The sequence below is a fragment of the Trichechus manatus genome, unplaced genomic scaffold, assembly GCF_000243295.1.
Source record: "Trichechus manatus latirostris isolate Lorelei unplaced genomic scaffold, TriManLat1.0 scaffold00170, whole genome shotgun sequence".
Lineage (NCBI taxonomy): Eukaryota > Metazoa > Chordata > Mammalia > Sirenia > Trichechidae > Trichechus > Trichechus manatus.
The window spans coordinates 2,185,200-2,210,301 of record NW_004444106.1 but is presented as its reverse complement, the minus strand read 5'-3'; the positions used below and the strand labels follow the sequence as shown (position 1 = coordinate 2,210,301).

Sequence of the window (25,102 nt, the reverse complement as noted above, 5' to 3'; positions counted from 1 at the left end):
CTGAATTTGGACTTTAGCCTACTAGACTGGGAAAGAATAAACTTCTCTTCGTTAAAGCCATTCACTTAGCTAAGCAAGGAAAGCCATTTACTGGTGGTAAGTTAATTCAACTGTATTTTTTATTGCAGTAGCTGAAGAAATGCGTCTAGAACAAATAAACTTGTTTAAGACTATTAGCTGTAAAATGAGAACAGTTGAACAAATTTTTGAGGAAATTTGGAGCAACATCAACGGTCAACTAAAAAACAAGACAAATGATTTCCAATGGTTCTCCTTGGCCCTTGAGCAGATGTTACCAATGTTGTTGTTAGTTGCTGTTGAGTAGATTCCACTCATAGTGGCCCCAAGTGTGCAGAGTAGAACTGCTCCAAAGGGTTTTCAAAGCTGTAACCTTTCCAGAAGCAGACTGCCAGGCCTGTCTTCTGAGGTGCCTCTGGGTGGATTCGAACCGCCAACCTTTTGGCTAGTAGTTGAGTGCTTAGCTGTTTGTGCCACCCAGGGACTCCTCTTCTGAGTCTAAGGGAGGTAATATCAGTAGGTTTATGTTGGGCCTGGGGAGGAAGGAAGAGGAGACAGGTGATTGAGTGGAAAAGGGTAGGTTGGGCTTCTGTTAATGTGTCATCTCCTGCTCCCCTGCTTACCTTTCCCACGAAGGATGGGAGTATGGAGACCTGTGCCTGGAGGCACATTAGGAGAAAGATGAGAAAGGAGATGGAAGATAAGCTCAGAAAGACAGCTCATTCACCAAAGTGATTGCAAAGGCATAGCTAGGATGCTCTACTTCTTCTGAAGGACTGAAGCAGCTCCATGTACCATATAGGGATGGCAAAGACATTTGTCAGCAGAGGAAGGACCATAGCAGGAGCTGCTTTGGAAAGATCTTGGCTGCAGCATTACAGTCTAATCAGTGAAGGAGAACAGCAGATCTTGGAGTTAGTCCAACCCAACAGCTGCAAATATGTGTTATTTGGCACACAAAATGTTAAAAAAATCCAAACTTCTAGTTTCTCAAACCCAGACTTCTGGTTCCTAAAAAAATCATCATCTCTGGCAACACTGGCACACACCCCTACCTGGCAAAAGTTGGTTGGAAGTGAGAAGCAGACTCCCTTTTGTAGATAGTTTGCCACAGCGCCTGCTTGCTTCACCTCTTTTGTTAACTGCCTGGCCTCATGGGCATCTGAGTCTGGGGACCCCGTCTAATCCATCTCTCCTGTTACAAACTAAGACAGAGGCCCAGCAATTTGCTCTAGTTGGTAGTGCTAGTAAGACACAAAGGCAGAGCTAGAATTCTTGTCTTCTGGGGTGCAACCCTGTGTCCTTTCTGCTACCTGCTGCTACCTCTCAGTGGGAAATGCTCGGGCCTTTAGGAAAGTGTCCCTGTAGGATATGTGACAGGGGAACATAGTCGGATTGGCCTTCATCGTAATGAATGCCTCATCTGTCATGCAGCCAGTCTCCTACACGTCTTAGATGAGTGAGGAATATGGCCAAATGAAGTCCTGGTATCACTGGAGGCCCAACCTGGTATTAATGCTCAATACACTTGAACAACAAATGCAGGGAACACTGAGGTACTGCCTAGGGCTACTCTTGAGCTAAAACTTCTAGCCTAATTTATCGAGTTTGTGGGTGATATCGACATATGTATGTATATATATACATATGTATGTGCATATATATATAAATATATATATGTTTAGGTGGTTTACTCTCACTTCTTTCCCTAACTTCAAATAATTTTTATTTACTTATGTGTAATTTCTTTATTTTGAAAGTAATTTCAAACTTCAAAAAAAAAATTGTAAGGCAAAGATAGTTTACCCAGATTCATCAATTGTTAATGTTTTGCCACATTTATCATTCATTCTTAGCGTGTGTGTGTGTGTGTATAAAACTATTTAAGAGGAGGTTGAATATATTATGCTCCTTTCTTTCATAAAACATCAGTATATATTTTCTAATAATATACTCTTACATATCCACAGTAGAATTATTACATTCAGGAAATTTATCATAGACGCAATACTTTATAGTCCGTATTTCAAATTCATCAGTGGAAAATTTAAGTCCTTTATAGCAATCTTTTTCTATTACAGAATCTAGGCCACGATCAAGTGTTTCATTTAGTTGTTAGCCACTTAGCCTCCTTTAATCTGGAAGAGTTCCTCCACTTTTCTTTGTCTTTCGTGCCATGGATGTTTTTGAGGAATGTCCAGCCGTTTTCTCCAGTGTATGCGTCTTTCTTTTATGTATGTAACATATGTTTATATCTATTAATAGTATGGATGCATGGATTCCTCTTTTATTCAGTAAGTTATAATCTATTACTGTCCTTATTTTGATGCTCAGTTTGTCCAGGTTTGGCCAGCGGGAACCTCTTCAAGCTGGCTCCTGTGTCTCTTTGATGCTCTCATCACTTTTCTTTTTTAAGTACTTGTTTTCTGGCACAAGATGTTCCAAACTCATCTTGTACTTTCCTTGCTCCTGCCCTGGAAGCGGCCATTTCTTCAAGGAGCTCTGGTCCTTTTATTGAAAAATGCTATTTGGAAAGCAAGATCTGGACACTAGGTATGAATGTGAATGTGTGTATATATATATTTGTATTATATACACATTCCAATCCCAGTTTTTCCTTATTTTTTCCCATTCCCTATTTGCATCTCCCTTCTTCCCCACTGGGAGCCCTGGTAGTGCAGTGGTTAAGCGTTCAGCCACTAACCAAAAGATTGGCAGTTGGAATCCACCAGCCACTCTTTGGAAACCCTATGGGACAGTTCTTCTCTGTCCTATAGGGTCACTATGAGTTGGAATTGACTCAACAGCAACGGGTTTGGGTTTTTTTTTTTTCTTCCCCAGTGAGAACCCAGGCTCCCAACAACACTCATGGGCTCAACCCTACAATACCCCAAAATAGTTTCAGAATTGCCATGCCTTTACCAGTATAAGTAGTTCAATATTTGTTTGCAGTTATTTTTCCTTTAGACTGAAGGCACTTGAAGAGTTACTTGAATTAACTCTATTTTTTCCCCTTCGATATGGTTATTTTATTCATCTGAGATATAGTTGGGTTCGTTTACATCTGTACTCAGTTTTTAACCCCCCTCCATCCTTGTTGATTTCATTTTTTTGAATATGTTGACTATTACATGATTTGAAAAGTCAAAACTATATGAAAAGGTGTACTCAAACAAGTCCCCCCCCACATCGGAGCTCGGTTGTCTTCTTCCAAAAGAAGAGTGTAACCCAATAACCAAGGAACCTACATTTTTCCCTACCCTCATAGGTAACCAATATTATTAGATTCCGGTTTATTCTTCCTTTGTTTCTCTTTGCAAAAATTTGCAGATACATTTATTTCCTCCTCTTATTCCTTACACAAAAGGTAGCATAGTTTATACTCTTTCAAACTTTTGCTTTTTTCAATTAACAATATATCCTGGAAATCACTTCATATCAACTCATGTAATTTTTTAATTCATACAAGAAAACAACATTCCATTTACCAAACAATTTGTTGACTTTGAGTGCCAGCCACTGAACTAGGCATGAGGGATACAGAAATAAGTAAAATACAGTCCCTGCCCTTCATGATTCCAATGGAAAGGAGAGACATATGTATAAACAAAACCAACACGGTGCTCTGAAGGTCCAGAGGAGGGAGTAAATAACAGAGGATGTTCGAAAGGGCTGACACTCCAACTTGAAGAATAAAAAACTAGAGAATTGAGACGGGAATTCTAGGTGAAGAAATAGTCTATGTAAAGGCAGCGATGAATAAGGGCAAGGCATACTGTGGAAAGGGAGCTCTGGCAGCGCGGTGGTTAAGCGCTCAGGTGCTAACCAAAAAGTCTGCGGTTCGAACCCACCAGCAGCTCTGCAGGAGAAAAGACCTGGTGATTTGCTCCATAAAGATTACAACCTAGGAAACCCTATGGGGCAATTCTACTCTGTTCTATAGAGTCAACTATGAGTCAGAATTGACTCCATGGCAACGGGTTATGTTATGGAAATGGAAGTTTAATGGGGCTAAAGCTTAGAATTTGAGGGAGGGGGGCAGGGGCAGGATGCAAGTGGGGGCAGAATGGGGTCAGAGTGCCCACTTTGAGGCTGGAGAGGTAGCATGGCACCAGATGGTACAGGTAATGCCAGGAATAAGCTAGACTGTGTTACTTAGGCACCCAGGAGAATGAAGGTCTTTAAAATATGACCTGGATGCATTTACCTCACAAATATTTAATTGACTGCCTGCATCGTGCTAGGTACAGCAGAGAGAGCAGTAAGAATCAAGATCCCAACCTTTAGGGAGCTGACACTAGCAGGAAGACAGAATGAAACGAGCTGTTAGAGTAAAGTGCCCAAGCACACAGAAGGGGAGCCTAATCCACTGGAAGCTGCGGTGAGGCAGAGGTGAGAGAAGACTTCCCAAAGAGAAAGGCTGCCTTTTAGCTGTGGGATGGGGAGGGGAGGAGAGTTGGAAGAGCTCCAATGCTAATGCCTGGAGCAGAGAGATTCAACCCCTTGCTGTCCAGTTGATTCTGACTCACAGTGACCCTACAGGACAGAGTAGAACCGCCCCATAGGGTTTAAAGCGAGATTAAGACTTGAAAAATTTCCCTGGGATTAAGACCACATGCCCATCACTTCTCCATTCCATTCTCCACATTGCAAATCTGATCTCTTTTCATTTTCTAAAGAAGGCCCCCACTTCACCGAGGATTAAGTAGGGGCCTTTAGAATCTGGTCCCAGGTTACCTCTTTTTTTTTTAACCTCTTCCTCTCATTTTATGCTCCAGCCATGCTGAATCTTTGTCTGTCACATCCTATTCCCTCTGCCAAAAATTCATCTCTACTGTCTTTTCAATTTAGATGTTACCAAACGCTGGATTCGGTGTCATCTCTATCTGCTCTCATGGTGCCCTGTGCTTCATCTAATAGATCTCATCTGTCTCATCCCGTGACTCCACAAATAGCTTGAACTCCTTGAGGGCAAAACCCAAACCAAACCCACTGCCTCTGAGTAGATTCCAACTCACAGTGACCCTATAGAACAGAGTAGAACTGCCCCATAGGGTTTCCAAGGCTGTAAATCTTTATGGAAGCATACTGCAACATCTTTATCCGCTGGTGGGTGCCAATTGCCAACCTTTTTGGTTAGCACAGCTGAGCGCTTTAACCACTGTGCCACCAGAGCTCCTGCCTTGGGGGCAGGTAGTGGTTTAATTATCGCTGTATCCAAAGCATCTAGCCTGATGCCCTAAAGCCCAACTAATTTTGGATGGATAAATGCTGACTTCATCAGAGTTAGTTGGGTGGAGGGTTTTGAACTAGACCCTAAGAACTTTGGCCTTCAGACAGTCTATTTGTCACTACAGTTTATGTGTTCTTTCTCCAGCATGGCGAAGCCACTTCGGTTTAAAATTTCTTAAATTTAAAATTTATGATTAGGCTAGATTAATCTGCAAAGACCAGTACTCTAAACTCGGACACTTTAATAATTCTCTTCAGTCTTTTATTTAAAGCAGATAAGAACAAAACCATCTCCTTACAAAACCTACCACCTGCTTAACACGAGCAGAAGCCTTGGCTTAGCCAGTTCCGGGGATTTTTTTCCACTTAGACTCCGCCCACTAGCCCCAGAATGGCGGAAGAATCGAACGATACGTGGTAACTGTCACACAAATGCGGAGGCATCCCGACGTTACGCCGGCGGCGTAGGCGGGGCGGCCGGTTCTTCCTCGGCCCCTCCCCCAGCGCTCACACGCTCATTGTGAAGCGACAGCGGTTGCTAGCCTCTAGAGCTGTTTGAGACCTAGAGACTTTAAATCCTTGGCGCGTGTGAGCGTCCGCGCTGCTCCTTTCCCACTCCATAGGCTAAAGGCGCGAAATTCACTTTATTTTATTCTCCCTTCTCACCCACCAGGAGCTAACTGCCCCGGTGCGCGAAGGCATCTCGCGCCACCTCTCCCTCCTCCCCGCCCTTCCCCCTTCGGGAGCTCTCACCCGCGCGCTCCCCCCTTTCCCCGGCGACGCGCACGCGCGCCAGGCCGGCTCGCGCCCTCTCGGTTTCCTCCAGCCCGCGAGACCCCCTCCCCTTCCGCCTCGCGGCGCTTCCTCGCGCCGCGGTCTTCTCTATCCACCCCCGACACCGCGGGACTCCCCCCCCCACACACACACCCGCCAACGGCGGGTCCCCAGCTTCCCAATCCCTCTCGCTTCCCGCGCCCTCCGGCAGGGGCCTAGTCCCGGCCCCCTCGCTCCCTCCCTTTTCCCTGATTCCCCTTCCGGACGCTGCCATCATGTTGAAGCCTCAGCCGCCACAACAGACTTCCCAGCCCCAGCAGCCGCCCCCCACGCAACAGGCCGTGGCCCGCCGGCCTCCCGGGGGCACCAGCCCTCCCAACTGCGGCCTCCCAGCGCCGCTGGCCTCCACCTCGACTTCCCCAGGGCCTCCCGCTGCCGCTTCCCCTTGCCTGGGGCCTGCAGCCGCTGCAGGGAGCGGGCTCCGCCGGGGAACCGAGGGCATCTTGGCGCCGCAACCGCCGCAGCAGCATCAAGAGAGGCCAGCGGCAGCTGCCGTCGGCAGCTCCAGGTGAGGAGGGGTGGGCTTCCGGGCGGGGGAGCAGAGGCTACTAGGAGGAGGCGGTAGCTCTGTTCCGGCCCCGCGGCCGGGGCCTGAGTACATCCTTGTGGGGCGGGCCCCCAGCCCGACCACCTTCGGATGGCACCGGGGGGGAGTGAGAGACCCCCCCCGTGAAGATGGTGGTGGGTACCCTCAAGTCCTAACAGGTCGGAGGAGAAGGGTCCCCGGGCGGCCATGGGACATTTAGGGGCCAGGCTGAGCTCTCAAGGCCTACTCAGGGTTCGGGGCTCGGGCCTTCAGGGGATGCAGGGCGCACCCCTCCAGCGCCGTCGGATCAGGGAGTTGGGGGGGAGAAGAGGTGAGCGGGGTCCCCGGCTCCATTACCACGGAGGGTCTCGCGGTCCCGGGCTTCAGCCAATGGGGAGTCAGCTGCGGGAAGGGGTCCCCGGCCGTAGCCAATGGAGGGGGGCGCGCGGCCCACAGTTTGGCCAATGGGGAGGGAAGGACTAAGGAGCGGGTTGCTACCTCCCCCTTCCCGGTCCGGCCAGTAGGAGGGGAGCGGAGAGGGCGGGGGGACGGAAGGAGGGACGACCGGGAGGACTGCGGGCCGGGAACCTCAACCGCGCGCGCGTGATCTCTCCCAGCGTGCCGCGGATGCTCTGTCTCATGACACGGGCATTCGCGTGTCCCGGGTAGTATATTCGGCAGAAGCTGGGAGTGTGCGTGTAGGGGTATTGGAGGCCCCACTCTGTTTTCTCTCTCTCGTTTTAATGGAACTGAGGGTGGTGGTACACGCAGGCGCAGTGGGTTCCGGTCGCGGGAGGGGGCATTTTGAAGCGGTCCGTGGGCTTTAGTGCGCAGGCGCAGACCGGGCGAGGCCTCCCGGTGGATGGCTTTTGCGGCTGCGCTGTCCCCCAGCCCCGCCAACGGCCCCCTCGTCGCCCTCAGTCGCCGGTTACATCAGCCATCGAGGAGGAGGGTTACCCGCCTGAGTTGGTAATAGGCTGGATGGGTAATGAGATCGAAGGGGTGAGGTGTGGAGGGGCTGCCCTCCCAGGGCTTGGGGTGTAAGGCTGCTGAAAATGTTTGTGTTTTCTATCTGGGAGGTAATGTGTCTGAGGTAGGTAGTTCCAAATCTGCACTCTAAGCTTCCGCCTTTACCTGTAGGGTAGGTTATTGGTTATGGAATACTGTAGTATTGGTCTGTTGGAAGCATGCAGCCCTCTGCCCCTGGGAGAAAGTGAGGAGGTTGTGTTGAATTCGCTCTTCTGAGCATGACAACCGTTGTTGTTTGAGGTCTATTTTACTGGCATTTGGAGGCACCGTATTTACTGGCTCTTGACGCCTACTCCTCGTTTTCACTGTAAGGTGAGAGTTTGAACATCTTGTTGGTAAATTGCTTTGTAGGCTAAATCAGCATCTTCATTTGGTATGTGGTTCTAGGATACCAGTCCCTTAGAAATTAATATTGTAAAGGAGAATTAAACAGATTTAAATAATCAGTTCCTTTATTCCTTCCCGTATAGGGGACAGAGCACAGGAAAGGGACCCCCACAGTCACCGGTGAGTGCCTTTTTCCCTCCCTAAGATACAAGGACCTAAAAGCCGCATACATGGGATATAGGGTAGATTAGGTACAGAGATAGTCAGAGGGGCTCAGAAGGACAGGAGACCCAGCACATAAAAGGTAGGGATGAGTGGAGCCTGGACATTTAGAAGGGAAGTGAAGTGTTGACTGACTACTATGTATTTCTCCCTCCTTTGTCGCTGACAGGTGTTTGAGGGTGTCTACAACAATTCCAGAATGCTGCATTTCCTTACAGCTGTTGTGGTAAGTGAGTACCTAATCCCTAGATTGTTTAAGACTGTTATGATCAGTTTGCTGGAGACACTCTTATTTTTCTCACTCTCCCAGGGTTCTACTTGTGATGTAAAGGTGAAAAATGGCACCACCTATGAAGGTATTTTCAAGACTCTGAGCTCAAAGGTCAGTGTACTCAAATTGGCTTATTTTTGGACTTGCATAGAAGAGGAGAATGAAATAGATTTATTGAGAGCATGAATTGAGTGGTATTGGACAACACTATGACTTTGTTACTTGTTTTTGTAGGCCTGTGCCAGAGTAACACTACAAACAATAAAATATACGGGTCTGAATAAATGTGGGCACTTTTAATGTTAAAATGTATAAATTTTAGAATGTTAAGTGTTTAAATTTGAGACTTTTGTTAGGCTTTGTGGCTCGTGTTGATAAGACAGTGTACATGAAAGTATTGGGGAAATTTTAGAGTAGAAAGAAAATAGTTACGTTTTTGCCTTCACTTTTTTTAATACTGATTTTTGGGTTTTGGGGAATGGGGGCTTTTGTAGTTTGAACTAGCAGTAGATGCTGTGCACAGGAAAGCATCTGAGCCAGCAGGTGGCCCTCGTCGGGAAGACATTGTGGACACCATGGTGTTTAAGCCAAGTGATGTCATGCTGGTTCACTTTCGAAATGTCGACTTCAATTATGCTACTAAAGGTATTGTTCTAGACAATTACAGACCCACTCTGTGTGAGTAGAGGGGAGGAGAGGGCAGTTTGTGCGCAAGCAGAACATTACAGCGGCTTGTTTTGTTTTTGTCACTGCTTTTTTTTTTTGAGGGAGATTGCGTTTTTTGTTGTTCTGGAAAATGTGTCTCAATGTCTAAGATATAGTGGGGTGATTTCTGACTTGTGTTTTGGTTCTTCAGATCCTCCCTGCTTAGTTTTCAGTTCCTTGCTCGTTTTGAACTATTAAGATGAGGTTTTTTTATCCTGCCTTTCTTCCAACCCTGGCACATAGCACATATAGTCAGATCTGGGTTTCTTAAATTTTTTTACTCCTGAACTACGTGTAGTAGAGGGAGGAAGAATGTGAAGAATTACCCGATTCCTGATTGTCAAATCTGTCCCCACAGACAAATTCACCGATTCAGCCATTGCCATGAACTCAAAGGTGAACGGGGAGCATAAAGAGAAGGTGCTGCAGCGCTGGGAGGGGGGCGACAGCAACAGCGATGACTACGACCTCGAGTCTGACATGGTATAGTCTCCCTTCCCGGGAACCTGAGGGCTGGGTGACTGTGGTGCCATAATGTGTGTAGTTGACAGTAAGGTCATTCTTGGGGAAGGGAGAGGAAAATCCTTTACTGTTGCCTGTTGGTTGTGGTCAGTTTCCAGATAGAAAGGTACAGAAAAATCACAGAACAAAATCTCTCACCATCTGTGGTTTACAGCTGTTAATATTTGCTTCAGATCACTTTATTAACAGGTTGCAGGTAAGGCTGAGCACCTTGTAGATTCATTACCCTTTCCAAGAGCAATTATTTTGATGCAGTTGATATGTCTCTGGCTGATGTTTCATGCTTATGCGTGTATGTATTCATGAATGAATGCATTATTTTGATAATCTTTAATTTATACAAGAATTCATTTTTCTTGCTTGTTTAATTTTTAATAGTGGTGTATAAATCTAGTGCATTGCTTTTAACGATTATGTAGTACTCTATGTGTATACGTACATGCTTGTGTACACACACCAAGCTGTTTATTCCTTTCCTTACTGATTGGAAGAGCCCTGGTGGTGCAGTGGTTAAGCACTCAAATGCTAACCCATCAGCAGCTCTGCAGGAGAAAGATGTGGCAGTCGCCTCCGTAAAGATTACAGCCTTGGAAACCTTACGGGGCAGTTCTACTCTGTCCTATAGGGTCACTGTGAGTCGGAATCGACTCAGTGGCAGTGGGTTTGGTTTTTGGTTTTATTGATTGGTGTTTTGTCCATTATTTTGCTATTAAAAATAATGCCTAATGCTACTAAACTTTCGGAACATGTATCCCCATGTACATGTGCCAGAGCTTCTCTGGGGTAAAAACCTAGAAATGGATTTGTTAGGTCTTGGGGCTTTTCAGTTTTACTACTTATTGCTAGTTTGTGTTGCAATTGGTAGTATTAATTGATAGTCCCGCCAGTTGTGTTCCTGTTTTTTCATTCTTGCTTTGGTCACATTTTTAAGTTTTTCAGTTGATGGAAGGAAAATGACACGTCATGGTTGCTTTTCTTCCTGGGTTTAAAATACTTGCCCTTTTCTCTCTCCACTCAGTCCAATGGATGGGATCCCAATGAGATGTTCAAATTCAACGAGGAAAACTATGGTGTAAAGACCACCTATGATAGCAGTCTCTCTTCTTACACGTGAGTATCTTGGTAGTTCCCAGGTGATACAGTTTGGGATGTGGGGTCAGTAACAGAAGGCATGAGTCTCTAGGTGGAACATAGCTTTTGCTCATGCTTTTCTAGGTGCCCAGGTTGCCCCTTTTACTCCTGGTCTGTTCTGCAAACTCCTCCCTCAAAGGTTTTCTCTTACCTTTTCCTGATTTCCAGGCTGCCCCATGGGTAGAATTAACTGTTTCCTTGTTCATCCATGTCTTTTGTCTCGAATCGAAAAGCATACTTATGTGTATTTATATCTCTCAGACTTGGAGATATACCTTAGTGCCCTGCCAGAACCCAGTGGGTGCCCATTAAATATGTGCTTAAATTGTTAAAGGGGTAAAACGCTCACATACCTGAATTGGGGATAGAACTGAAAGAAGTGTTTTATCTTTTTCCCCTCTTGTCCCCTGGCACTGGGATGGTGGTGGTCTGTGTGGGTTCTCTCAGGGTACCCTTAGAGAAGGACAACTCAGAAGAGTTTCGTCAGCGAGAGCTGCGCGCGGCCCAGTTGGCCCGAGAGATTGAGTCGAGCCCCCAATACCGCCTGCGAATTGCCATGGAAAATGACGATGGGCGCACTGAGGAAGAGAAGCACAGTGCGGTCCAGCGGCAGAGTTCAGGGCGGGAGAGCCCCAGTCTGGCATCCAGGTGATTACTGGGGACAGCCAGGACTGCTTGGGGCTCACTATGGGCAAAGAGCTTTGTACACTCTTGTTTAAGCCTCACAAACGTACGAGGTATAGGCTAGTACATAGTTATTCCCAGTTTTTATGCTTTGGAGATAGAGACCTAAGAAGGTTAAGTGATTTATCTAAGGTAATATGGGTAAAGCTTGTGGATTTAGGAATTAAAAGAAAAACTTTTTTCTCTCAGAATTTGATATATGGTTTCTCTTTTTCTCTGCATTCACATGTATTTGTTTTTTACCCTTTACAAAACAAAATCAAACTGTATATAATGATCTGTGTCTTGTACAAGCTGCATCTTGAACTGCAGTGTGACAGATACTTTCTTATAAGTCAGGAATAGTAGAATTGTGTAAATTGGCCAGATTGATTGGGTCAGGATTGACACAACATAAGGTCATAAGCTTGTAGCCACAGAAAATTTAACCAGGACAGAGCTTCAAGTGGGATAATGAAAGAAGCTAGAGCCAGGCGTTATGTGTGTGTAGGGGGTAGGGGTAAGGAGGTGGACTTTAGAAAAGAGGGCTTTATCTTCCCAAAGTGTATAAGTTTTATGGCTCACTGACCTTAATTGAACTCTCTCCCCAGGGAGGGGAAATACATCCCTCTGCCCCAGCGAGTTCGGGAAGGTCCCCGGGGAGGTGTTCGCTGTAGCAGTTCCCGGGGTGGCCGGCCTGGCCTTAGCTCTTTGCCACCTCGTGGTTCTCACCATCTTGACAATAGCAGCCCTGGCCCAGGTTCTGAGACACGTGGTATCAATGGAGGTGAGTTGTGGAGCAAACTTGTCGGGGGCGAAGGAGGGGACAGTAAGAAGGTGGGAAGTGTTTAATTGAAAAGTAGGATTTAGATGGGTTGGAAGGATGATGCATTGGTGGTAACGTAATAGCAGGTAGTCTGTCTGTTCTTACATTTATTTCATCTTTAAAAAAAAATAGGTTCTTCCCGTATGTCCCCTAAGGCACAGCGGCCTCTGAGAGGTGCCAAGACTCTGTCTTCATCTAGCAGTAGGCCTTCTGGAGAAGCTTCTGTTCCACCTCCTCCTGCAGGTAAAATTCCACTAGTGTTGGATGAAGATAGAGGAATAGATATTTGTGAAGGGATGTAAACATGCTAATTGTTGAATGCTGGAATGGGAGACAGTTTCAAATATGAAAGCCGATGGCAGGGGGGTTGGATTTATCCTTTTGGGGAAAGACTTTTTTGGTTTTTCTAGTGCAGAAATGCCAACCTGGTGATCCATGGGTTGTATCCAGGGCTTCGAACCGGTTCATTCCAGTTCGAACCTTTGCTGAGAATTTGCTTTTCTAATAAGTTCTCAGGCGATGCTAATGCTACTGGTTAGGGACCAGTTCTGAGAACCACTAGTGGAGCAGTGGTTCTCAAAATTTATCACATTTAAGAATCACTTGGTGATCTTTATTAAAATGCGTATTCTTAGTATATCTGGGGTAGAAAGGCACATTCTCAGCAGGGGTTTGAACCAGTTTGAAGCCCTGGTTGTATCTGGCTGGCAGATGTCTTTTGTTTAGAACTGATTTAGTTGCCAACATTTTAAAACATACAAGTCGTATAATTAAAAGTTGTTTTGTGATACAGAAAGTTCTGCCAACATTGAGCCTGCCTTGCTGCATAGCCATGGTTGGCTGGAACTGAGTCACGCCTGCCGTTTTAGGCAATCTAGTTTGTCGTGGTGCCCTTGAGGCCGTTTCACTTGCCTATGTTACCTCCCTCGCCTTTTCAGCTTTATAGGTATTTAAACTTGTGAACGTGCCTGTTACATAAGGTTTTTTTTGCTGTTATCTTAGATACCCTGTACCCATTGCTTACTGACCAGCAGTAACCATTGTACAGCTCTCCCTTTTCTTCCAGTGGGCCGGATGTACCCCCCACGCTCTCCCAAGTCTGCTGCCCCTGCTCCAATCTCAGCTTCCTGTCCTGAGCCTCCCATCGGCTCAGCAGTGCCAACTTCTTCAGCTTCCATCCCTGTGACATCATCGGTTGTGGATCCTGGAGTGGGCTCCATTTCCCCAGCTTCTCCAAAGATCACACTGGCCCCCACAGATGGTAAGAGCTAGATGGTTGAGGACTGTGACAGTGTGAAGTGTCATTTTGGACAGAAGAACCTTTAGGTGTCTCTCTCTTCTTGCTCAGTGAAAGAACTCCCGAACAAGGAGCCTGGGAGAAATCTGGAGCCCCAGGAGCTGGCGCGGATAGCTGGGAAAGGTGAGAGTCGTTTTTATTCACCTAGATCGAATGCCTCTTTGTTTGGGGGCGATTTTTTCAGTCAGTGAGGTGGTTTAAATTCAGAAGCAGCCAGTATCTATCACCCTTTTGACCCTAGTTTCTGTTTTTAGGATTCTCATGTGTTTCTCTCTTTTCTTTTTTCCTGATTTCTTTGTCCTCTGGGCTACTGGCACCTTCGAAAGAAGAAACTTACTATTTTCTCCTTTCTCTTGTAGTCCCTGGCCTACAGAATGAACAGAAACGATTTCAACTGGAAGAACTGAGAAAGTTTGGGGCCCAGTTTAAGGTGAGAGATGGAAATATGGGGATGAGCTAGGATGTTAGCAGGATGAAGAGGAGAGTGGAGGGTTTATATAAGCGGCAGAGGATGAGGTGGGATGTACAAGATGAGATAAGCAAAGATGAAATAAGTAGGAGCTGGGGTCTGGACCAGTTAGTTCTGTATGTGTGTTTTTCTTGTTCCAGCTTCAGCCCAGTAGCTCTCCTGAGGCCAACCTGGATCCTTTTCCTCCCCGGATCTTAAAGGAGGAGGCCAAGGGGAAGGAGAAGGAGGTTGACGGTCTGTTGACTTCAGAACCCATGGGGTCCCCAGTCTCCTCCAAGACAGAGTCCGTATCGGATAAAGAGGAGAAACCACCCCTGCCACCAGCAGGAGGCACTGAGGGGCCAGAGCAGCCCCCACCGCCTTGCCCAAGCCAAACCGGCAGCCCCCCAGTGGGCCTCATCAAGGGTGATGACAAGGATGAGGGCCCTGTTGCTGAGTGAGTGGGATGGGGAGCTGGGTGGATGCCAGGGGTAAGGAGGGGTAAGCCATGAGGATTTGCCGGGGCTTCAAACCGGTTCATTCCAGTTTGAACCCCTGATGAGAATTTCGTTTCCACCCCAAATACACTGAACCAGAATACATAGTTTAACAAAGATCCCCAGGTGTTTCTTACGTATGATAAATTTTGAGAATCACTGCTCTATTAATGGTTCTCAGAATTGGTTCCTAACCAGTAGGAGTAGCTTTGCCTGGGAACTTGTTAGAAATGCAAATTCTCAGCAGGAGCTCTAATCGGAAGGAACCAGTTCAAAATCCTGGAATTTATTTTCTCTCATAGGCAAGTAAAGAAGTCAACGTTGAACCCCAATGCCAAGGAGTTCAATCCCACAAAGCCTCTGCTGTCTGTGGTGAGATGGGATGGGAGAACGTGGACTTTGGTTTCTGTGAGGGAGACTTGAGGGAGAGGGGGTTAAAAAAGCAATGGAGGGAAACACTTGCCTGCCAGCTGCCAGGCAGTGAGAGGAGACATTGTAAAAGCGTGGAGGCATAGCAGCAGTTGGGCTGGTTTGGGGGAAATAGAGATAGGTCTCCAGGGTGGCAAGGGACCCTGGTGCATTTGACAGGTATTTTTGGGTTTCTTTCTAGGACTTAGCATTTGGTTCAGGAAATATGTCAGTGAAGTTGTTTTGAGCATAGGCTTCATTCAGGCAGAATCACTTGGCTTGAATCCCTGCACTTACAAACTTTGTGATATTGAATAAGCCACTGAACTTCTCTGCCTCAGTTTCCTCTGCTGTAATCTGAGCATGCCTGTCTCATGGGGTTTGATATGGGTGGGTTTTAACCAAGAGAAGGTGTAGAATGGCTTTGGTACACAGCACTCTATGAATGTTAGCTGCTGTTACAGGCATGGCAGAGGGAGATCTGAAAAGTCAAAATATCATTCTTGTGCTTCACAGAACAAATCCACCAGTACCCCAACTTCCCCGGGGCCCCGGACTCATTCAACTCCTTCCATCCCGGTGCTGACAGCAGGCCAGAGTGGATTATATAGTCCCCAGTACATCTCTTACATACCTCAAATCCACATGGGGCCAGCTGTGCAGGTAAGGGATAGGTTGGGCCCAGGGTGAAGGGATGGGGTTTGGTAGGGCTGGCTGGGGGGACCATGTCAGGCCTGTTCTGGGCATTTGCAAGCAAGTCATTCAGCCTTATCTGTGTCTTTTCTTTAGGCACCTCAGATGTATCCATATCCTGTGTCCAACTCTGTACCTGGGCAGCAGGGCAAGTACCGGGGAGCCAAAGGTGAGCAGGGTCAGGAGGGGCAGTTGATGGGGCTGCCCAGTGCCTCCTGGCAGATGGAGCTTGAGCTCTTCACTATTTTTACTCAACCCGCAGGCTCCCTGCCCCCTCAACGCTCAGACCAACATCAGCCAGCCTCAGCCCCTCCAATGATGCAGGCTGCCGCTGCCGCTGGCCCACCTCTGGTGGCTGCTACACCCTATTCTTCCTACATCCCCTACAATCCACAGCAGTTCCCAGGCCAGCCTGCCATGATGCAACCTATGGCTCACTACCCCTCACAGGTGACTGAGGCACAGGAAGAAAGTGGGGGTAGAGAGCCCCTGTTAGGGATCCCTTCTTCTCCACCTCCAGGAACTCGGGGATGGGGGAGACGGGGCAGGCAGTGTTAGTGTGTGGTGCTTGTCAGCTTTGGGTTTGGTGTCATCCGACTTGAGCTTAAATCTTGGTTCTTAAGTCACTGGCGAGACCTATAACAAGTTATCGAACATCTGAGTCTTAGTTCTTTTCTGCTGTAAAATATACTTAGCATCTACTGGGCAGAATTATTGTGAATGTTAAAGGTAGTTGCGACAAGGCCAAAGTAGTGCTGTGCACAGGTTGATGGGATAGGAGGACATGCCTCCCAAGTCTTACATCGTGCCAACTGCTGTTCTCTCATCCTACCAGCCGGTGTTTGCCCCCATGCTTCAAAGCAACCCCCGCATGCTGACGTCGGGTAGCCATCCGCAGGCCATTGTGTCGTCCTCTACGCCTCAGTACCCTTCTGCAGAGCAGCCCACCCCCCAAGCCCTTTACGGTGAGTTCTTTTGTGCTCCCCTGCCCCCCCGTCCACCCCCAACCCTTGCCTCTGCTCTGGGCTGTGCTCCCTGGTCCTTTGGTGTGCTCAGCACTGATTCTGTCTCCCTATTTTCTGCTGCAGCCACTGTTCACCAGTCCTATCCACACCATGCCACGCAGCTCCATGCCCACCAGCCGCAGCCAGCTACCACGCCTACTGGGAGCCAGCCGCAGTCCCAGCACGCGGCCCCTAGTCCCGTCCAGGTGCCTGTCATGGGGGATCTGAGAGGTGGAAGAAGTAGTGGGTGGCTGGAAGAGTGAGTTTGGGGGTGGGGGTCATCCCACAGCAGGGAGGATAAAGGGTCAGTGGGTGATAGGCCTGGGTACCAGAGGAGTGGGTGACACTCACCCTTCCCTCCCCCTGACAGCACCAGGCGGGGCAGGCCCCACACCTGGGCAGTGGACAGCCACAGCAGAATCTGTACCACCCAGGGGCCCTGACAGGCACACCGCCTTCTCTGCCACCGGGACCTTCTGCCCAGTCCCCTCAGAGCAGCTTCCCCCAGCCAGCCGCTGTGTATGCCATCCATGCTCACCAGCAGCTGCCCCACGGCTTCACCAACATGGCTCACGTCACCCAGGTAAGAGTCCAGGGGACCTGCTTCCTCTGGGTCTATGTCCCACCACGAGAACATGATAAACCATGGGGCTACCCGTTTCTGAATCCCTGGTACTCCCTTTGCTCGTTGCTCCCTGACACTTGGGTTCTCAGAGCCTGTCTCAAGCTTCTGTGGTACTCTCAGCTCCTTTCTGTTCTTTGCAGGCCCATGTCCAAACTGGAATCACAGCAGCCCCGCCCCCTCACCCTGGGGCTCCCCACCCGCCCCAGGTGATGCTGCTGCACCCACCCCAGAGCCATGGGGGGCCCCCCCAAGGCGCGGTGCCCCAGAGCGGGGTGCCTGCACTCTCAGCTTCCACACCCTCACCCTACCCCTACATCGGACACCCCCAAGGTGAGCAGCCTGGCCAGGCGCCTGGATTTCCAGGAGGAGCCGATGACAGGATTCGTGAGTTCTCATTAGCTGGGGGAATTTGGCATGGAAGAGCTGAGGGGCTGCAGGTGGGGCAGGATGCACGGGTTCTGGGTGGGGAGTGAGGGGTCTTGGAGGCAGGGCTGTCCCACAGGGCGCCCGCCGACCTGCACCTGTCTGTGAAGTATGTAGGGTGGGCAGAAGCCACAGCCGCCGCCGCCAGGGGCTTGCTCCTGGCTCTGTCCTTTGCTTCCCTCCGTCCTCGCTCAGTTGTGATCCAGCAGCCCCCCTCCCCACTGCCTCCCCAGCTCTCAGTGACCCCGACTGTCTCCTGACTTAGCCGAGGTAAGGTCAGCGCAGCAGACAGGGCCAGGCTGGGGTGTGGGGGGCTGAGCTGGGCACACGAGTGAGGGCTCTGGCTCACTGGGAAACAGCGATTGATCTGTGCTTCTGACAGCCCCAAGAGACACCCTGAGGAGGCCGCTCCTACCCAAACACACCCCCCCATGCCCCCCACTGGACGGCATTGGATGAAGGGACAGCTGCTTGGGTTCTAATGCTCCTGCTCTCTTCTCTTTCCCCTCCAACCAGTTCAATCTCATCCCTCCCAGCAGCTCCCCTTCCACCCCCCGGGGAACTGAAGATTGTCCTGGCCGCGACCTGAGACCTCCATGAGTGGAGGGAAGAGTGATCTATGTCTCTTCCCCCAGCAGCTCGGACCAGTCCCAGCCCCCAACCCCCCCTCTCCCCCTGGGGAAGCTGGGGAATTCCTGCCAAGCACCTTGAATGGGAAGCGCCTCAAAGGGGGCAGGGCCAGGGCCCAGCGTGGGTAGGGGGGGTTCCTGCTCTGACTTTGCCCATTCCCACCCCATCTTGCCCTCCCATCCTCTATCCCCTGCTGGAGACAGAAGATCTTTTATTTTCTATTATTTATAACCTCAGACTTGGGCCCCCTGTTGTTCTTCCCCATTAACTTTTGAGTGACCTACGTGACAGAAAGACAGATGCCCCACAAGGATGGTTGGACAAGGACTTTTACTTTTTATTACATAAAAATATTTAAAAAAAATAAAAAAAATAAAATTTTAAACTAACTTACCCAGCCTGTAGTTTTCTCTCTGGAGAATAGGGCAGGGTCATAGCTGTAGGTCTTTCAAGAACTAGAGTTCTCCAGATCCTAGAGGTTGGGCACCAGGGCCCTTCACTTGAGGGGAAGGTGGAGTGGAGCAACTCTATTTTCTCCTAGGTGATTTATGAGGTAGTGGATTGTGTTGTCATCGTGTTTCTTCTCCTCCATGTGAAACTTGTATCTAATGTCTCCGTGTAGGATAATGAACTAAGCGTCTTAAGCTATTCATTTGAAAGTGAATTCCAGACGATTAATGTTCTGATGTTGTGTAGTTGATGGCTGTGAGGTTCTGGATTATCAGATGGCTAAAGTGCATGAGATGCGTTGGCCAAGCTGGTTCCCAAGGTATGGCAGTGTGGCAGTACAGTCAGGACGCTGCCCAGAGACGTGGGTTCTTACTCTGGCCCCACAACTACTGCACAAGTCACCCAACCTCTAGTGACTGCGTTCTCACCTCTAAACTGGTCTCAGTTTGAGGTGTGACCTGAAGCTTTTCCTTTCTAATGGTACCTCATGAATTAGCTTGCTTCTTTACATTGAAAAATGCTTTAATTTTTTTGGCAATTGGAATTAATGGTCTGGCTGGCATACAGCTGAGAAGTCTTGGGTGTGGGTGAAAGCTATAGATGTGAAGCTGGTAGTGAGGAGGAAGACTTTGCTGAGGAACCAGGTTTAGGGGAGTGGCAGCTGAACTAGGGGTTAGGATGGGAGGAGAGAAGCCAGGCATGGGATGTAGAAATGGGAACAGGCTCCAAGGGAGGTGCTTTGTTCAAGGAGGCAGTTAGGAATTATGTCACTCTCTGATCTTCTGCCCTTGGTTTCCTTGCATGTAAAATGCAGAGAATCTCACCCTTAAAGGGATGTGAGTTGTGCACAGGTGCTCGGTGGAAGGCAGGTGTTTCAGCTGGGACCAAAGCCAGAAAAAAGTGGCTGAGACCAGGGCAGAAAGAATGAAGGTTAGATATCGGGGAAGAAGTCTCAGGATGTGAGGATCTGAAACTAGGCAAGTGGGGGGCAGGCATAGAGAGGGGTCTTTTGACAAATAAATGGAAAAAGGGTTGTGTGTAACAGCCACCTGGCTGCTAAAATTGGGCAGGGTTAGAGTCTTAGGGAAAAAACTCTTGGATAGAAGATGGAGGTGGAATGAGAATGTGGACTGGGGTTGGTTAGTGATGGGAGGAGGGGCAGGAAAACCTTCTGTTGGGCTTGGGGTGTCTGAAGTACACACTGAGATGCAGGTCTCTGTAGAACAGTGAAAAATGCGAGTATTACTAAGTAGTCCTTCTTATGCTTTAAGGATTGCAGATTGGTTATAATTTATTATCGTCTTATTCCTAAGAATAGAAATGAGTTGGGAGGGAACTTACCCTTCATCCAAGCAGAATTCCCCTGTGAAACCCAGATTCTGCTTGGACACTGAGGAGGTTAAAACAAATAAATTTGCCCTATTATTGAACAGTACTTTTTGCAAAGTTGTTGTGTCTTGCTTCTGTTAGTTTCTTTCTGCTCTAGAATCACAGATAAGTTATGAGGTCCTCAAAACAGCTCTCAGGTTGGACCCACAACCCTCCCCCCTTCTCAGGGCTGCTGGTCAGTGGGTTGTCCTAGATGTATCCATTTGTCAGTGGCCATGCTTGAAAGGGGTGCCCATGAATTCCTGGTGAGTAGTATTGCCTGATTTGTGTGGGCTATGCATCCTGGCTGGTCTTGGTCATTTCAAGTTTTGTTTTGTTTTTTTTTAAATCTAGCCAGCATTTGTAAACAACCTTTTTCTTAATTCTAAATCCCAGTAAATGTTGAAAAAGGAAACCTTTCTACAGTCTCTCACCCTTATGCTTGGAGTTGGGTTATAACAGTGATCGACCATACAGTTAACACTGCAGGGCCCACTTGCTAAGATTATGTAGCTCTCAAGTCTGTCTTAAGTGCTGGGTTTAAAGGTGAATGAGATAGTCCCTACTCCGAGAGCTTTAACAGGGGTAGCTAGATATTAACAACTTAGTACAACTACTGAAAGAGGACATAAGCTGTGTTTGGCATCGGAGGTGAGCCCATGCTGGCTTCAGGTGATAGCCAAATTCTTTCCCAAGAGCTTCTAGTAGGATAGATAGTCCACAGACATCCTACTGGAGAATTTTACTGGGCAGTGGCACAGTGCTTACTGGGCTAGCTTGTTCTTTGGCTTCTCACTTTCTCAAGTTGCCACAGCAACTTGATAAACCCATTGCTGTGGAGTCGATTCCAACTCAGCGACCCTATTATAGGATGGAGTAGAACCTGCCCTATTGGGTTTTCAAGGCTGTCCATCTTTACGGGAGCAGACTGCCACATCTTCCTCCTGTAGAGTGGCTGGTGGGTTCGAACTGCTGACCTTTTAAGTTTGCAGCTGAGTGCTTAACCACTGCCACTAGGGCAGCTTTAAAAAGACGTCAGTGAGTTCTAGCCTCTACCATAGAGATGAACCCAGGACTAGAAGGATGAGCTCAGGTAAGATGGCTCTGCAGCGTCTCCTGCTCCTGGACTTCAGTTCCCTTTTTGCACTCCATCTTCTCCAACTTACTTACACAAAGGACACATGACACACAAGCTAGTCTGCTATTCACAGAACAGTTTATTGGCCTGCCCCAGCTGAACAGGGGAAGTATCAGTCTAGCTGTATGCTCCTGGGTTGACAAGGGCTGCAGCTTGGGTCCTGGGGACACCAGGACTGGAGGGGACACTGGCCAGGCAGCCTTGAAGCAGATCCTGAGCAGAGGTCCAGAGACTCAACTCCACTTGATCTTCTTGTCCTCCTCAGTTAAGGCTGGTATGTCAATGACAAGGCCGGTGCCAATGGTCCGGTTGCCATCTCGCAGGGTGAAACGCTGGCCCTTCTCTAAGATCATTGGCTGCCTCAGAATCAGGGTAAGCTTCAGGTCCTCCCCAGGCATGGCAAGCTCCTGGAGGGGGACAGGGATTATGTCATGTGTGAACTTCAGTGTGCTTTGCCTTCACTCAGTAACTTTAATTGCTACCTTGGAGATTGAGAAACCTAGAAGAACACATCATGATGATGATTCTCTCTAGGGACAACTTCATCCCAGCTGTGAGGCAGACTCAACAGCATATACAAAGACAGCATGAATGAGACAAGTGATGATCAGTGGTTCCAAGGTACACTCTTGGGAAAAAATGTTTAGGAAATTTTAGGTTATATAGGTTTCTTAGTTGCAGGACTTCTCTGAGCCTTCATATACTATAAAACTCAAATAACAAGAGGACCCTTTCCTAGAAAGTCTTTCTGGAGATAAATGCTGGTATAGCTAAGCTTTTAACCTACTTCAGCCTAACATGCACTGGGTGAGGACTCAGTCCCTTTAGATCTACTGGTCTAGACCCTTCCACCTACTAGTTTCACCTACACTGTCAGCCAGCCTCTGGCTGACCCATAGCAATCAAGTCACCTCAGTTGTCACATTATATCTTTGGAACTGTGAATGAGGCAGAGCTGATATTACTGCTTCACACTTCCCTAGACCCACATACCTTCCCTGGGGGCAAGATGACACGACAGGCCATGTCCCAAGTCAGGGAGAACATGACAGGCATGAAGTGGGATACGAAAGGCTTGTGGCGGCCACCTTCCTCCTTGCTAAGGATGTAAACCTGGAGGAGAGAGCAATGAGGGCGGAGCGGGACTTAGCTGAAAGCACTGCTTCTGTGCAGGGGATAGTTTGGCCTAGCCCTGCCCACTATCACCTGGACCCCTCACCTGGGCCTCCACCTTTTGGTGGGGCTGGATGGAACCTGGCTTCGCCATGACCAGGCCACGCCTCAGGTCCTCCCGCTTCAAGCCTCGGATCAGGGCTCCGAGGTTATCACCTGCCTCAGCCCTGTCCAGGCTCTTGTGGAACATCTCAATGCCTAGGAGAGAAGAGAGAAAGGAGGGAGAAGGGACAAGGAGGAGCATCTGGGGCAGAGGAGAAAGCATGAGGGATCCAGGATAGGAAAGGTCAACCTGGAGTCAAACCCTGGGTCCCAAGGCTTCCTGTACCTGTCACCACAGTGCGAATGTTCTTGCTGTGTCCCAAGAACTCACACTCATCTCCCTTTTTCAAAATGCCACGCTCCAGCGTACCTGTCACCACTGTGCCCCGGCCTGGGAAGGAGCAGAAGAGGACATCAGGAACCCTGGGCTAAGCTATTGCTGGGGTAGGGGGTACGAACAAGTATGGTCAGGTCCTCACCAGGAATAGAGTAAATAGATTCCACAGGCAGCAGGAAAGGCTTCTCCAGGTCCCGAGTGGGCACTGGGATGTAAGTGTCCACAGCATCCAGCAGCTTCTGCACCGACTTCACGCCTAGTTCAGGGTCACGTTGCTGTGAAGGGAGGTGACAGGACTCTTGAAATTTCCACTCTGCTCCTCTTACTTAGCAAGCACCACTCCCTGGACTCAGAGAAGAGCTCTGCCTGCCCATCCAGCCCCATCCTCTGCCAGCAGCCCCCTACTGTCCCCACCCTCACCTCGAGGGCACAGAGGGCAGAGCCTACGATAACCGGGGCCTCCTCCCCTTTGTAGCCAAACTCAGTGAGCAGTTCCCGGATTTCCAGCTCAACTAGCTCCACCATCTCAGAGTCCTGGACAGCGTCTGCCTTGTTCACATACACCACAACGTGCTCTACCCCGATCTGTAGATGGGGAACGATAACAAGGGATGGTGTCCAGATTGGCCCAACCCCCACTCTCTCCCCTTCCACCCCACCCAAGCTCTTGAGTACCTGTCTGGCCAGTAATAAGTGCTCTCGGGTCTGGGGCATGGGGCCATCATTGGCTGCCACCACCAGGATGCAGCCATCAAGAGGAGCAGTGCCTGTGATCATATTCTGGGTTGGGGGAGGAGAGGAAACACTCAGCCTAGTTCAATGACCTCCTCAGCTCCATATCCATCTGGCCAAGCACAGCAATTGAGAACTAGGCTCACATTTCCCTTCCTGTCTCCTCACCACCCACTTTGAGTAGTCATGGCCACAAATCCATGTCTCAAATTCCTACGTCTGAGTATCTTAACCTCCTCCCCTCAAGCCCATCGTTTATCCTGACAGAAGGCAGCTCCTGGTCCTCTCCCCGAAGGACTCTCTCACCTTAACATAATCTGCGTGGCCTGGGCAGTCTGTGTGGGCATAATGGCGAGAGGCAGTGCTATACTCCACGTGGGCCGCATTGATCGTGATACCCCGAGCTCGCTCTTCTGGAGCATTGTCAATCTCCTCATACTTCTTAAACTTGGCCCCACCGCCCTCCGCTAGAACTGGAGGGAAGAGACACACCTCTCAGCTATAAGTTCCAAGGCTAGAGGCAGGGCTCAGGCCACACCCCTGAGCTCCTCCCACCTAAACGAATAAGTCTGGGAGGACAAAAGTTCTATAACCCACCTCCCTCCAATCTCTAACTTCTCCAGCAGAGCTAACTTTGCGTCAGAAAGGAATATTAAAGGCCTCAAGGTCCAGCCCTGCGACTTCTCCAGGAGGAGGTGGCCATTCAGGGTCCCCCAATTCATGCATCACAAAGTTCTTCAGGTTAAGGGGAAATCTGCATCTTTCACTCTACCGCCTGCCCGAGTTCTGGTTCCCAGGGCCACACGAAATGTCTCCAGCAGCCACTCAAGGCCCCAGTTCCCTGGCTCCAGGTCCTGCCTGTAGATCGGGCGCTACCGGACGCCCCCACCCCATGCCCGCTCACTCTTGGTGATGGCCGCTGTTAGCGTAGTCTTGCCGTGGTCCACATGCCCGATGGTACCCACGTTTACATGTGGCTTATCGCGCACATAGGTCTTCTTGGCCTCCACTGCCAAGCCGCGGCACAAGAGAGGCAGTGCAGGAGCCTTTGGTGGCCGCAACAGACCCTGCAGTAGTGGAGACGGGCTGGCCCCGAGACCTGCCGGGAGAGAGGCTTGGACTCAGGGCGTGGATTCGAGCCTGGCCACCCCCGGAACACCGTGTCCCCGCGCTGCCACCACCCTTCCTGCCCCCTCACCGCAGAAGCGGGGCGTCGCGCGCAGCAGAGTCGTGGCCGCCATTGTCGTGGTGCAGGCACCCCGGGTACAGCGTACCGGTAGCCCGCGCGTGCGATAAGGAAGGGGCACTTACGGCTGGAAGTCACTTCCGGCGGAAGTGAGGGCCGAGAGGGCAAGTCTGGGTGCTTCTAGGCGCTAGTTTCCACGGCTTTCTTCGCCGACTTCCGGACGCGGGGCGGAGGACGCCGGGAGAAGTGTTAGTGTCTCCGGGCGGGGGACGATAAAGATTTCCACAGTGCGGTCGGGGCTAGCCAGTGAGGTGGTGCCGATGAGGAGGGCAGTGTGGAGCGTCT

At 49.3% G+C, this 25,102-nt stretch overlaps 2 protein-coding genes across 3 annotated transcripts; one reads left to right on the top strand and one right to left on the bottom strand.

The window, feature by feature from the left end:
* The first annotated feature begins 6,083 nt into the window (after positions 1-6,083).
* On the top strand, positions 6,084-20,216 carry ATXN2L (ataxin 2 like). 2 transcript variants are annotated; one of them, XM_023741013.1, is made up of 23 exons: positions 6,174-6,592; positions 8,110-8,146; positions 8,358-8,414; positions 8,499-8,570; positions 8,954-9,104; positions 9,523-9,647; positions 10,705-10,796; positions 11,265-11,465; positions 12,092-12,267; positions 12,439-12,549; positions 13,373-13,567; positions 13,655-13,726; positions 13,963-14,033; positions 14,213-14,508; positions 14,851-14,920; positions 15,473-15,619; positions 15,746-15,818; positions 15,912-16,099; positions 16,485-16,614; positions 16,738-16,859; positions 17,024-17,236; positions 17,419-17,662; positions 17,812-18,081. In XM_023741013.1, exons 1-23 carry the CDS (start codon positions 6,300-6,302, stop codon positions 17,964-17,966), a joined length of 3,291 nt encoding a protein of 1,096 aa, XP_023596781.1. In that variant the 5' UTR covers positions 6,174-6,299; the 3' UTR covers positions 17,967-18,081. The 2 variants fall into 2 exon arrangements, with proteins under 2 accessions (XP_023596780.1, XP_023596781.1); XM_023741012.1 differs by having other exon boundaries at positions 6,084-6,592; positions 17,419-20,216.
* A 1,127-nt stretch (positions 20,217-21,343) lies between these two features.
* Positions 21,344-24,812, bottom strand: TUFM (Tu translation elongation factor, mitochondrial). The gene is made up of 10 exons (XM_004386608.2): positions 24,770-24,812; positions 24,476-24,670; positions 23,878-24,044; positions 23,515-23,619; positions 23,260-23,424; positions 22,982-23,114; positions 22,789-22,893; positions 22,507-22,658; positions 22,281-22,400; positions 21,344-21,694 (listed from the first exon to the last, which is right to left on the bottom strand). The coding sequence occupies exons 1-10, from the start codon at positions 24,810-24,812 to the stop codon at positions 21,521-21,523; spliced, it is 1,359 nt and encodes a 452-aa protein (XP_004386665.1). The 3' UTR covers positions 21,344-21,520.
* Positions 24,813-25,102: the final 290 nt, after the last annotated feature.

Coding starts and splice junctions, on each gene's coding strand:
- ATXN2L (XM_023741013.1), top strand. CDS start 6,300: ATGTTGAAGCCTCAGCCGCCACAACAGACTTCCCAGCCCCAGCAGCCG. Junction 12,268..12,438: donor GACACGTGGTATCAATGGAG/GTGAGTTGTGGA, acceptor AAAAAAAAATAG/GTTCTTCCCGTATGTCCCCT. Junction 15,620..15,745: donor ACATGGGGCCAGCTGTGCAG/GTAAGGGATAGG, acceptor TCTTTTCTTTAG/GCACCTCAGATGTATCCATA.
- TUFM (XM_004386608.2), bottom strand. CDS start 24,812: ATGGCGGCCACGACTCTGCTGCGCGCGACGCCCCGCTTCTGCG. Junction 24,671..24,769: donor CGCGACGCCCCGCTTCTGCG/GTGAGGGGGCAG, acceptor CTCTCCCGGCAG/GTCTCGGGGCCAGCCCGTCT. Junction 24,045..24,475: donor AACAGCGGCCATCACCAAGA/GTGAGCGGGCAT, acceptor TCTTCCCTCCAG/TTCTAGCGGAGGGCGGTGGG.